This window comes from Euprymna scolopes, chromosome 14 (genome assembly GCF_053919585.1).
Source record: "Euprymna scolopes isolate OS-2025 chromosome 14, ASM5391958v1, whole genome shotgun sequence".
In the NCBI taxonomy this organism is placed as follows: domain Eukaryota; kingdom Metazoa; phylum Mollusca; class Cephalopoda; order Sepiida; family Sepiolidae; genus Euprymna; species Euprymna scolopes.
Genome location: NC_136495.1, coordinates 72070551 through 72085550, shown reverse-complemented (window position 1 = coordinate 72085550; position 15000 = coordinate 72070551). Strand labels below are relative to the sequence as shown.

At 33.9% G+C, this 15000-nt stretch overlaps 1 protein-coding gene across 1 annotated transcript in view; it reads right to left on the bottom strand.

The window, feature by feature from the left end:
- Positions 1-11693, bottom strand: part of LOC145293083 (uncharacterized) — a 304844-nt gene extending 293151 nt beyond the window's left edge. The window contains exon 1 of the mRNA XM_080139441.1: positions 10356-11693. Coding sequence (XP_079995567.1) covers positions 10356-10729 — 374 coding nt within the window. The 5' untranslated portion in view covers positions 10730-11693. The remainder of the gene's footprint in view (positions 1-10355) is intronic.
- Between the last annotated feature and the right edge of the window lie 3307 nt (positions 11694-15000).

Sequence of the window (15000 nt, the reverse complement as noted above, 5' to 3'; positions counted from 1 at the left end):
CGCCGAGTTCCTGCCAACGCTTGTGGAAAAGGCATGCTCCCAGTTCCGGACCCGTATCGAGGCGGTGATTGAGGTTGAAAGCGACTATATTGAATAGATGTCTGCTATCCTACTTAATCAAGGTAACTGAATTGAATTTTCAATAAAAGTTTTAAAATAAAGCTGTAGTGTTGTTTTCTTTAGAGTGACAAATTTATCGTTCCACCTTGTCAATAAAACGTAGGATAGATTAGTTGTTCATTCTTTTCCTTACATATATGTTTCTATTCTAATCTCTCTTAGATAATTTTCTCTGTTTTCTCATTGTGTTCTTCCCCTTCTGCTTTTAAATTTCTTTTTCAAGCTCTTCTTTTAATCCTTATCATCTCACCCCCTAAATTTTCATTTAAAATCTAAGGGTCATTATATCTGTCTTATCTATTTTTACACTTTGTCCTCGCAGGGAGACCCGGCGTTGCTCAGGATTGAATGATGATCAACCAACGTTATACACTTACATATTTTTATTGTCATCGAAATCGATGAAATCGCCCATTTCTCAAACAAATCGATTTAATTCCTCCTCTTGTTGGTGACCTATCGCGGTGAACCGGAAGGAAGCTTCGCATGTCTACAGATAGTTACGTAGTCCACAATACATTGTAATCTACATTGCACTGTAGTGAAACTAATGTTGATTTTTATAAAATGATTTTTATATATAATAGTTTGGATTAAAGTTTTGCAAATTTATGCAGATTTCATATTTATTATTATACTAGTTGGGGTACCCGGCGTTGCCTGGTTGTTTGGAGAGATGTGTGTGTAAGGGGGGGGTAGAGTAAAGTAAAGAACAAGCGAAGTAATAATCTTGTTTAAAATCGGCAAAAAAAAAACAACGAACAAAAGTAAAACTTCTTTAAAAAAGAAAATCGGAAAAACAAAAAGCATAAATCAGGGGAAAAAATGATGGGCGTGCTCGGAAAAACAAAAAAAAAAAACAACAAAAAAAAACAGCGAAAAGCGAAAAAAAATGGCATAAATAACCCTTCGATTCAGTTAAAATTCCATTCCAGTTTTTTTAAGCAACTACGAAGTAAAGAAAACCCAAACCGGTGTTCTTTCGGTGTTAAGTGGTGGCAGGGGAAGGGAGAATTTATTAGAGAGAAAATATTTTACCACTTCCATTGATTTTAACCGATTTTGGCAGTGAACTCTCACCAGAAAAAATATAGGAATCTACGATTTTCGTGGAAGTGAATAGGCCTATAACACACCTCAGATATTGTGCTGAAGTTTGTGCACATTACATTTCCATGAAATGTCTTGATTTTTAATCCTATTAAGATCAAAATCAGAGGGGAAAATGAGTTCATTTTATACATATAGGGATATTGCACCCAATATATAGTAGTGCGTCGTCAGTGTGGCCTGTTGTACTCGGGAGGTTAGAGGTCTGGAGAGTTTTGCGGATGAGGAAGAGTTCCGTAGCCCAATTCGTTCAACTTCTGCAGAGTCGGTTTAGCAACGTACGGTCAGGTATAAACATTTGAAATTTTCAATGAAGTGTTGGAGACAAGAGGCAGTCGAGCAGGGTCCCTTTGGAAGCGAGGGAGGAAGTTTTAATCATGTAGTCGACTTTGAATTCCTGGATGTCACCATTGGGACCGGTCGAATGTAATAAAAGAACACATCATATTTTGTAACTGTGTTTTCGTGTCGTCGATTCAACCAAATTGAAGGTAATGTGACATAATCGTTAATATGAACTTTGTGTCGTCTCATCTGAATGAACTTTTGTCTCTCTCATCGTTATAATGCACATTGTGTATAACTAATCTAAGTAATGTGCCCTCCTCTCTATAATGAGTAATGTGTCCCCCTCTCTATCTAAGTAATGACTGTCGCCTCCTGTGTCATAAGAACTGATAATCCTCCTCTCTAAATATATGTTATAAGAACCACAGACAGTAAAATGTATAAATGTCGTTCTCCCTCGCTCTTCTTCCCCTCTCACTGTATTACATGTCACCGTATCTCCACAATATGAACACCCGGCTATGCAACATAATGGCTTGGAATTTTAGATGTAGGTAACTTGGACATGAGTAAAATTTTGTATTTTGATTTGAGACCAAAGTAATAAATGTTAAGGGGTCAAAATTGGGGTCAAAGTTTAAAAAAATGACCTCTACGATCTCTACGAAATTACTCAGACACATTTTGGTATTAACATTTGAAATCTTACATTAAGTGCATTCACACGTAAGGAAAGTTATAAACAGTACACAGAACCCGAGCAAAGCCGGGCTGAACTGCTAGTATATATATAACAGTGAAATTGTCTCTGTGTGTGCCTGTGTGTGTACATTTCCCTACTAAAATACTCTGTCAATTTTCAATTTACACACTAGAGATTTGACATAAGGGGTACTGACATTTCCCAAAATCTGTTTCTATCGGTTTTTGGCAAGACATTTTGCTCTAAAAGGGGTCAACGTCTAACTAGTTAACCTTTGAAAACTCTACCAAACTTCTCCGCTAATTTTGGATCTAAACACTTCAAATTTTAGATGTAGGTTACTTGAGCATGCGTCAAACATTTTAATTTGATTTGAGCCCAAAACAATAAATGTTAAGGGGTCAACATTGGGGTCAAAGCTTTTAAAAAGTTGACCTTTCCGGTCTCTTGCAAACTATTCAGTCGATTTTGCGTCTAAAAATTTTACATAAACATTATTCAGATATGCCGCAAGCTTTTTAATCAGTTTTGGGGCAAAAATTTGGCTGACAATTTTGGGTCTAAGCACTTGAAATTTTAGATAAAGGTTACCTGGACATGAGTCAAACTTTTAATATATATGTATATATATATATATATATATATATATATGTTTAAAGAAAAAATAGAAAAAACCGAATGAAATTATTAAAAAATCAACGTTTCGTCCTTGTCTCAGAGGACATCTTCAGGATAATTGAAATAAAAATGTGATAAAAGAAAAAGTCATAGATCGTGCGAAAAAAGAAAGTTTTTTAAAATCCAACCCATGTCGGGAAAGGACGAATATGTGTGTGTGTGTGTGTATGTATGTATATATGTATGTATATATACATATATATGGTGATTGCAACGTCTTGTCAGACGAGTGCCACTCCCTCAGTCACTGAATGTGAATTAGCCCGAAAATAATCTTTTTTTTTTCTTTTTTTAGTCCTGCCAGCGAATTCACACGCTCAAGCAGACATGACATTGAAGACGGTCCTTGGCATACATACACATACATACACATACATGCATCCATACATATACAATACATATAACACATACATACAAACATATACATACACACATATACATATATATGCATACACATATATACTATCATATACAAATACATACACACATATACATACATGTTCACATACTTATACGTACACATGTATGCACATATACATACATACACATAAAGTTACCTACATATACGCACACATACATATATATGCACCTATACGCATACATATATATTTATATACACACATACATACACAAAAATATATATACGTTTATACATACAAACACACAAACATGTATACACAATAAATAAATAAAAATATATGCATATATACATACATATACAAATAGGTATGCATACACATACATACACTAGTACATATATTAACATACATACATACATACACACACATATGCATATATAGAATGATGGCAGATCAATTATTACATGCTTCCAGCATTTCAGGGCTACACACATGACACTTTTTCCATCGCCACGGACAATTTTTATAGACAAATGCCTGAGGAAGTATCTATACAAAGATGATGTTACAGAGGTTTAGCTTTGTACGACAGCTAAGTCTCTCTCTCAGTTCAAAATGTCGAGATCCAGTAACAAGCATGAGCAAGATAGCCAGCAACAAATCAAACTGCAGACCAGCTTAATACGGGTACTGGTCTCCCGCTATATGTATTTTTTTTTTAAATCAGAGATTTGCTTCACCCAGAGGGGTTGCATTAACAAAGCTTTTGGGAGTCCTCTCCACCCCACACACATATCGAAATAAAGATATACACGTACACATACAAGCATGCATAAAAACAGATGCATGCAAACACACATACGCAAGAAAAAATACACGACAACATGCACATACACTCATACATTCATAAATGCACGCATGTACATACATATGCACACACACGTACATGTAGAATATATACGAAGGAGCATTTATCATGACGATGATTATGGTTGTTACGAATAGGTGAATTCAATATGAATAAAAGAGTAAAACAATCCCAAATACACAGAAGATAGAATAGAGAGACAGTCTCCCGCTTTATGGTTTTTTAAATCAGAGATTTGCTTCTCCGAGAAAGGTTGCCTTCACCACGGCTTATGGGAGCCTTCTCCACCCCAACACCCAAACACACATAGTGCTAGTTGACCGTTGACCCCGAAAAAGGGTTCATTCGCCCTTTGGAAGGTCTTGTTTTTAATCCTTCAGGGAGACTAGCCACCCTCCTCACCAAACAAGTCTGGTGGGGGAACCAGTTTAGTCGCCGGTGACCCGACCATGAGGCAGGTAGTACTGGGTTTCATGGTACCAGTTGCATATGACATGACCTGACACACAATATATACATACATACATGCATAGATACATACATACATACATACATACATATATATGTGTGTGTGTGTATGTACATATGTATGTATATATATACATATATATACACATATACATATGTATATATGTATGTATAATATATACATATATATGTATTAGATCATATATATACATACATACATGCATATATATATATATATACATATATATATATATATATATACACATTTTTTTAGCCTGCTTTTTCTTAGAATTCCTAGAATCTGGTTCTTTCAAGTTTAGATAACCGCTAAACAGAATATTTTAGATTTTTTTTTTTTTTTTTTTTTTTTTTTACAAAGGCATCACCACATTATCAAGGCCCAGAGGCCACTCAAGGATAAGGGTTAAAGAGTGTACAGTAGAAGTTGGTCAATATAGTAATCATTAGTAATGAAAATTTGGTAAATTTAATAACTTATATGGAACGGCTCATCAAGAACTTATTTACTTTAGACTTGAACAAAACCATATTGTAGTCAGCCGGAAAGCAGGAAAACGGAAGACAATTCCACAGGCGTGCAGTTCTAAGAAAGAAGCTTTGTTCATGGAATCTACGTTTAGGTTTAGGCACAGATAAAGAGTGGGGGAAATTATTGATAGTGTTTACAGCTAGACGAGTGTTTCTTGTGAAAGTTTGGCGAGGGGGGACCATAGATTGAAGCTCAGTTGAACACTTTCCATGAAAATAACGATACATCAGAGACAAACTCGCAACATCTCTTCTGTGAGATAGAGGTTGCAAGGAGGAGAAAAGGACATCTCCTACGAGGCTACGAAGTCTATTTTGAACTCTATCAAGGCAGGACAAGTTCTTTCTAGCAGCTCCTGCCCAGATGTGGCAACAGTATTCCATCCTTGGACGTACCTGGCTCTTATATAGATAGAGAATAGCATCAGCAGTGAGATATCTACTGGATCGATAGAAAGATTTTAATTTTTCTCTATCTGAAAACAAGCACATAGAAAATATTAAAGACAAATTAGACTAAGTCAATCCCATCGTAAATTTTTCCTATGAAACAGAAAACACTCACTCATTACCTTTTCTAGTCATCCTTATGAAATACAATAATAAATTATCCTTCAAACATTCCTACTCCCACCCTATTAAAAAAACAAACAAAAAACAACAACAACAACAAAAAAACAGGTATGATAATTTGTTTCTTCCTACGTGGATTTAAAAGTTGCAGTCAAGAATACCCGGACGAATAATTAAAATACCTCATAAATACTTTGAAAACCTTGCAATGACCCACATATTTTATATTAAATGCTACGAAAAAAGCAACACAACTATTTTCCAGGATGAATAAGAACAAATTATATACACAAGCATTTCTCTCATAAACAGACATTTTCTTTAAAATCTACACAATATTTTGCAACGCACTAAACAAAACAGGAATTCCAATCATACAAACCGTACCATAAACTATAAAACAAACATTAAAAAGAACGAAACATCTCCAAAACAAACTAATTTCCAATGCCGGAATATACAATGTTCTTTGCTAAAATTGCCAGCATATTTACCATGGTGAAACCCAACTTAGGTTAGAGAAAAGGCTCAATCAACACGAAAGAGATATAAGAAATAGCAATTCTATGAATGCATTCGTCTCCCATTCATTGAAGCATAATCATATTTTTGACTTCAAACAAACAAAAATAGTTCATTTTTTTTCAAATAAATCGCGACGGAGACTTCTTGAATCAGCACTTATCGCAAATCCATACACAATTAAACAATGTGGAGGTTTCTATAATGTATCGCCATTAATGAGTAAACCTCTATTAAAAGAACATAATTTAATTTTAGACATAGGTTAATTCTCTCACAAACACCTACAACATGAATTAACACATTTAATCAGTCATTAAATTACATTACAAAATTACACTCATTTCCTTTCTGATTCACATCAATATCTGAATTATAACGGATTCGTTCTGAAAAGAATAATTATTGCATCATATCTTTTTAAATATAATAATGGCCATATGACGTTATAAAACCCCATCTACTCTTTCGCAACGCCATGCCATACCCTTTTCGAATTTCCAACGAATTTTTCCGTTTCTGAAATGGAACAGAGCCATACATTTCATTACATCAAAAATACATTTCCAAATATTTGTACTAGTCTTTTTTTTTTCTTGTGACGCTATCCTGGCTGTAGGTCACCAAAGCGTGACCTTTTAATCATCCAAATCAGTACTTGGTCAACAGCGACTAGATATGACTTCTTCGTGCGATAGATTCTCGTTGATCGCGCTGGTTGGTCTTTAATTCGCGGCCGGGTGTTCGTCGGTGCTTCTCGCGTCAGGGTTGATATACCGTTGCCTCGCCGATCTGTCGTATGCTAAAACTAAAAATCTCAATTCGTCCTTCGCCAGGATGACAATTCCATGCACACACAAAAACCCAGCTCAGTTCTTCTAGTCTACTGATTAATTTTCAGGAAAATTGACAGACACATATATAAATATATACAATCGTCTTTACAGTACAATGTTCAATAATTTCCGACTTCACTGAGACTATATTTATATTTCGCTTTTCTCTTCAGTGAGGTTGGCGTGGAAAGAGAAAGGTGTGTGGCAATTCTCTACAAGTTGCTCTGTCTCAAACTTTGTCTCAATTCACTCGCTAACTGCCGTTTTTCAACTATATGCTCCATTAAATATGCAGGGGTTGGGTGAAACCGGGGTTGTTTCCTGGACCAATCATACCCAACAACGTCACCTCAGGGGAAAGCCCCCCCCCCCACCCCACGAGTGCACCTTAGGATCTACAAACGTTTCTCATGATCTAATGGGTCACCCTCGTGATCCATAGGTCGAAGCACTGCACTTGAATTATAACCATAATTTCTCCATAACCTTGAGTCATTACTTGTTTTGGAGTACAACTTCAAAAATGACATTTTTTGTTGATTTTCAAAAAATGAAAGTCAGAAATCCTTATCTTCTCTCTCATCGGGGTTTTTCGCTGTCACCCGGGCACACCGATGATAAATAAAAGAATAAAAGAATCATATCTTCTCGGCTTTCTCTAGTACTCCGGGAGTCTCAGCCTCCCCTAGTGGCAAGCTCAACCGTTTCCTGGGACGAGCACGTCACATTTTTAATTTTGTTCATCCAGAGGAAGTCTTGCAATAAAGGCGAAACGTTAATAAATACACAACTTAGTTTGTTCTTTTTTTACTTTCTCTATATATCATATATATAATATATATATATATATAAATTATATATTTTATCTATATACATATAATATATATAAATTATATATAGTATACATATATATATATATATATATATATATATATATATGTTTGTGTGTGTGTGCGCGCGCGTGTGTGTGTGTGTGTGTGTGTGTGTGTTTTAAGAAAATATGGTTTGCTTGAAATATTGTGCGTAGTATGAAAAAAGTTGTGTTTGAACTCTAGGAATCCAGTCTTGTAGGATAAGACCGTTGGGTAAGAGACAAGGTAGGTTAAAGCAATAATGACAATGCACACACACACACACACACACACACACACACACACACACACACCTATATATTGCTTTAGGATACCACGTTATAAGGAACATGTTATTATTTTTAAAATGTTAGTCTTTTATTTGGTAACAACTTGCGTAAAATTGTTGATAGTTTTAGTATCGCACCATTGAACTAAATGAAACTGTATCTTATTTATTTATGTAATTACTATTAGTAAATTTGCATATCAAAACACTATATATATATATATATGTGTGTGTGTGTGTGTATTCATATGCATATATATAATGTATATATGTTTATATACATATATACAGTATACATACGGCACAATCGCGTTGACACACCGATTCTTATCAGATCACCAAACTTAAGCAACGTTGAGCCTGGTTAGTACCAGATGGTTTACCATTTGGGAATTCTAGACGCTGTATGTGCTCTCCGCCTATCTCGGCATGTGTTTCCAGTCGTCCTGTTCAGTTACTTCACTTGCCAATGGGTTTTAACAATGCCGACTCAGGAGAGATGTGGTTGAAGATTGCTCACCTGCTGCCACAAAAATTCCACGCGCAGGCACCCTTTCGTGGGTATCCATAGTCTGTCAAAGACTGAAGGAGCCTGTACAGTATATACATACATATATATATATATATATATATATATATATATATATATATATATATATATATATATATATATATATAATGTGTGTGTGGGGGTATGTGTATGAAGTATTTGATAATAAGCACAGATAAATAACCCAGTGTTTCTTTTTAGCTTATATAATATGAATACAATTGTACCTCATATTTTGCTTTTCTTTTGTCGACAATCATTTGGGTGTTTAGGCTTAAGGTTAGGGTTGGAGCTTTTCATTTCCATTGGAGTGTGAAATACTTCATGCGTCATTGTCGTTGCACCTTAGATGCTAGTCAACATTTTACCTAACCCAGATATTTATATACGTTTCATTACTTATGCAGTGAATCGTGCCTAGGTTGTTTTCGATTTAAAGAAACAAGTCGTTTGTCTTATATATATATATATATATATATATATATATATATATATATATATATATATATATATCAACAACTTGGATGACTTCACACGAATTCTGGATGGATAATGACAGTGGTCTTTGTTTTCGTATTTTTGCTATCTAAACGAACGGTCGATAAAAAGTGTTGTATGATTATGAACGGAAAGATTTCACATTTGGATGCAAAACTGAGTTCAAGGCCCTTAAAATTTTTTCAAACAATGATCTTACGTAAAAACCCGTAGATTAGTAGATAAAGTACTTGGTGAACTTCGTTACACTCTTCAGGAGGTTGAGAGTTCAATCCTCAGTGCGGGCGACAATACAATTGCGAATTATTTAGGAGTTCTACTAAATACTGGTTAAAGTAAAGGGATCATACTACTGTATTAAATAAATGGTTCCGTTCGAGTTCGGCAAGATAAATGAAGAAGGTAAAATCGTTGTGAAAATGACACCTCAAACGAAAACACTAATTACAAAATAAAATATTTAACTTCTTCCGAGAAATTGACTCCAAATTCTCTTTATTTATTTATTTTTTTTTTTTTTAGGTTTTATGCAAGTTTTTGCATCTCGCAACATAAGTGACAGAATAAGAGTAGCAACGAAATAAATTGGCGGGTCAAATTACAATTGTTTTTGCAATTAAATCATCACTTATGGAAGCATTGAAACAAACCTGGGTTGAGAAATCGAAGGCCGGAGAAATCAATATTGTTTTCTCTATTGGGTCACTTACTTGTCGAGATGAAAAGTCATTTGCAAACGTAAATAATTGCCAGCCGAAAGATGAGGAACACTGTGGGAATACTTACGCTGACCGTTATAAAACTTACAATCCAGATAAGAACAGTGGTTTGAAGAATTCAAATTATGCGAATAATCAATAATCATTTCAAAATTCAGAGACGGAAACGAATCGAATAATTCGAACTTTACGTTTTTAAAAAGCTGAAAGGAACGATTGTGACTTGCATTTAATTAAAGTTGCGATGAATGTCCTAAAATTTAACATGAGAAAATGTCAATCGATATCTGAATTTTTGTAAAATAAAAGTACCCTCCACCAAAATAAATAAATAAATAATAAAGGGGCAACTGAAAATGCAAAATGGCACCTACCTTCTTAATTTGGATTTCTTCTTCGACCGTTGCTCGTCAATCTTGACGGACTTTTTGTTGTTTCCATTGTCCAGCCGTGAAAATTCCAGCACGCGACCAGAGTGTTTCAAAGCTGGTTTTATGTTCACCATCGATTCCATGGAGTCTCCCGTTTCAGTTCGAATCAAACCCTCCCACGAACAATTAGATATATGAGAATTGCTCGAGCTCCTCCAGTCGAGGACACTAATTGGCAACGGTGAAGTCGTTGTTGAATCCTTCAAAGTCGTTGCCATGTTGTCCGGCCTTGATTTCTCAACAGACGGCTTCTCACCTGGGTGACACGTTTCCCCCAGGTCTGAGGAGACACGTCGTTTTAAAACGCATTTCATCATTTGTCCTTTGGTGATTACACACACGCAGGTATGTAACCCAAAGACGTTATTAATCTATCTATCTATCTATCTATCTATCTATCTATCTATCTACTAAAGAGATTGAGAAGAGCTTGAGGGAAATTCGTATATATTTATGTTCGTTCAGAGAATGCTAATTTTATATATTTACGTCGGTTGTAATCCTGGTGATTGCCAGATCACTAGTATTAATGGACACGCCTTCCAACGATTAGAAGTCAATTGTTGACAACCTTGAAAGCATAAGTTAGTTAATTGACATTCGGCTTTTCTTAGTAGTTCAGACATTTGTTATAGACTTAAAGAACACGAGGGAACCGCGTTGAAACAATTCACTCCAAATCAAACGATTCACAATATAAATATGTATGGACACTAGAAATGAGGGAGTGGATTCGCGAGAGCTAATCTACACCTCAAATGGACGGGAATAAATTATGGTGCAATTTTTTAAACATTTGTACTCCTTTTCAAAAGCTGGCGATCAGAAATTTAAATCGATTTTTTTTCAAAGCGTTTCTGGATGTGCATGATATTCAAAGAAGTCAAGTTGTTGAAAAGAAAGGCTTCAGTCCTCATGAACGTCTGATTTTGTTTTGTTTTTCAAGTTTCACAAATTGGACGCATGAATAGTAAGGTTAGAATATTCGTAGTGGTGGTCGGCCTTCCTTTCGGTTTCGTTAAAGTGAGAGAGCGATGAAGGCGAGCCAGAGGGTAAACGCAGGACTAAATGTTGTTTTCAAACCGTTTTTAACATTTACGAAATCACACATACATACATACGTACGTACATACATACATAATACTATATGTGTATATAAACGAATAATTGTGTTAACTTTTACTCTTTCTTTTACAATTTGGGTTAAGATTTATGACACCCAGCTCTCTTCTTGAGAGAAAAAAAGGGCAGTGGTTGGAGAAGGAGAGGCAATATACTCAGGGGTGGAAAAAAGAGAAATAAATGGAGCTGAAAGAAAGGAGGATGGGTTACATAATAATAATAATAATAATAATAATAATAAGAAGAAGAAGAAGAAGAAGAAGAAGAAGAAGAAGAAGAAGAAGAAGAAGTAGGAGGAGGAGAAGGGGAAGGAGGAAGAGGAGATACCCTCATCGTCCTCGGATCAATCCTATAGAAAAAAGAGAGAGGATGGGGGAATAGAAGGAAATGGGCATGAAGAAGGGAGGAGGAGGAGGAGGAGGAGGAGGATGAAGAGCATGAGAAAAAGAAGAGGATGTGTGGAAGTCGGGGTGGGGGTTGGGCTAGTTGATAAAAGGGAAGAATCTACCGGCAAAATAAAGAGTGGTAGGCGGGGTCAGGGTGGGAGGAGAAATAAGGTAAGCGAATCAATGGCCGTCGTGGATCAGTACTTATAAAGCAAACGACGAGAGAAGAAGAAGAAGAAGAAGAAGAAGAAGAAGAAGACGAAGAAGAAGATAAAAAACGGCAAAACTGTATGAGAAGAAGTTAAGTGAAAAAGGAGCAATATTTCAATAAAAAAACATAAAAATTGAACAAAAGAGAGAGAGAGAGAGAGAGAGAGAGAGAGAGAGAGAACACCAGGTGAAAGGATAGATCTTTTAAATCCATTTCAAATGTCAATTTTCCCGAATTTAATTAAACAAATACTGGGTGCTTATTCAAATTGCCCACTTATAGCAAGAAACAAAAAGATGAAGAAGCGAAGATTTTATATCCCAAAAATCACAAAAAAAAAAAATCACTGTATTTATTTTATTTATTTATGAAAAGCAAATTCGCAGTTTTTTTTTTTTTTTTTTTTTTTTTACAGATAACTGACAGATGAGGCCATGTTTTACTAGAGAACAGAGCAAGGGAAGATAATCAGTGATTATTTTGACAGTTCTCAGTGCATAAGTGTTGTCTGCTCTTGTGTCCATCAATTCGCTTGACGCTTTTTTTCCACCGGAAAAAGTAAATTTTGATTTTCTTGACTAAAAAAAACTACTTGATCAAAGTATGTGATTTTTGGAATGCTTCATTTTTGTCCCGTTACTGGTATGAACATCAAAACGGCATTTCTGTATTTTCTTTATTTTTTGCCGCTATAAATCAAACATTACTTGAATAAGCACCTAATAATCTATATCTCTATTTGATATTTGGTATGTTTCTACATTTATTATATGTGTATGTATTTTGAAAAGTCACTCTCAAACTAATTAACCGATCATTATGAATTTTGGAACAAATATGCTCGACATTTTTAATTTAAAAATACATTTCAAATGTCAGATTTCATGAATTTATTTTAATAAGTAACCTATATTTCTATCTAAAGTTAGGTATATTTGTATGCTTATATATTTGTATTTTCAAAAGTCACTCCAAAACTAATTAACCGATCATTATGAATTTGGGGACAAATATGCTCGACATAAAGTATCCAAATCGATTTTAAAATACATTTCAAATGTTTAGGTCTTTCTGACGATTAGCAATAAACCTCTTTCCCAAAAGAACGTAAACAAATAATGTCAAATAAAAATAAAGTGACGCATTTAATATCCATGTAGATTGAATGGACACAACGTACTCAAAAATGCAACTCAGTATTTTACAAGGAGGCCTTGTCTGTCGTTCAGTCGGTCTCTTATATGTAAGCTTTGAATCGCATTTCGGTAAGTGTTTTGTTGCTGCTGTTGTTGTTGTTGTTGTTGTTGTTGTTGTCGTCGTTGTTGACTTGCCTCAGGTTTTACCTGTGGTCTAATCTTGACATCTCTAAACGAAATCAAACAATTTGGGAAACTTAAATCACACGTGAGTTTATCTTTCCTAACGTAACCGAAAAGCTAAATATTTGAACCATTTTTTTTTCTTATTTAATTTCAAAACTGATATCCGATAAAATCTAACGTATTTCGTTATAGATAGCAATCAGTATTTAAAAAAAACAAGCTCAGACAATATCACGGCACGCTTGATCGCATTTGAAATGAAATACATGTAAATATAATAGGAAAGCATAAATGAAACACCTATCACATTTGATAGGGTGATAAAAAGAAGAGGAAACTAGTTTTATGGAAAATGAACAGGGCCTGTGTCCCGCCGTTGCCCGGGTTGAATATGAAAGAATGATGTAACTACAAAAAATATGAGCAAAAAAGAAAAAAAAAATCCTAAAATAATAATAATATTTTTCATACAATAATATGAAATGAGAAACGCGTCTTTAATAATTTAGCATTAATTTTCTGATGTCTCCTAATGTCTTTGCAAATGCGGCCACGCAAATAAGTCTCGATTAATCGTAGAACATAGTAGTCGGTATTATGATAATCCTCTTATCGAAATATATATATAAGAAACGAGATTTATATCTGTTTAAAACAAAGGAGACATAGCCCTAATTTTCCCGTATCAAATTTGATAAAGTATTCGGTTAATAAAAAATAGATAATAGCCTAGAATTAAAAAAAAAATCGTTACGACAGTAAAAAAAAGTCACATTGGCAAAGATACTTAATTCAATGTGAATACAGCTAATAATAATAATAATAATAATAATAATAATAATAATAATAAAAATAATAATAATTATTATTATTATTATTATTATTATTATTATTATTATTATTATTATTATTATTATTATTATTAATGTATAATACATTTTCCGTTAAGAGATTAACATACCTTCTATCGGTGAGCACAATTGTATGGATGACAAAAATGCAATAACATTTCGTTTTATTTGTAACTTTATATGGAAGATTGCTTTTTACTCGTCTATTAAAATGGAAAAGTTTTTGTACGTAAATGCATTACAGTAGTGGGCATCCATATGTTTTGGTGCTTATTTAATATCCTTAAACCGAGAAGGTTAGTTTTCTTTGAGCTTACTTGCTTTCATAAAACATAATTTCTTTTCGTAATCAGTAAGAAAATATATAGAAGTTGTAATTATGTGCCAGTACGATTGAGATAATTTTATTGAATATATATATATATATATATATATATATATATATATATATATATATATATATATATATATATATATATATATATATATATACAGGCTCATACACACTTATATACATACATACATACATACATACATACACACATATATATATATATATATATATATATATATATATATATATATATATATATATATATATATATATATATGATAAAGGTTTCTAATAAGAACAGTACGAAATAGTTCTAATAAGAACAGTACGAAAAAGACAAAACAGATTCATGGGCCATGTCT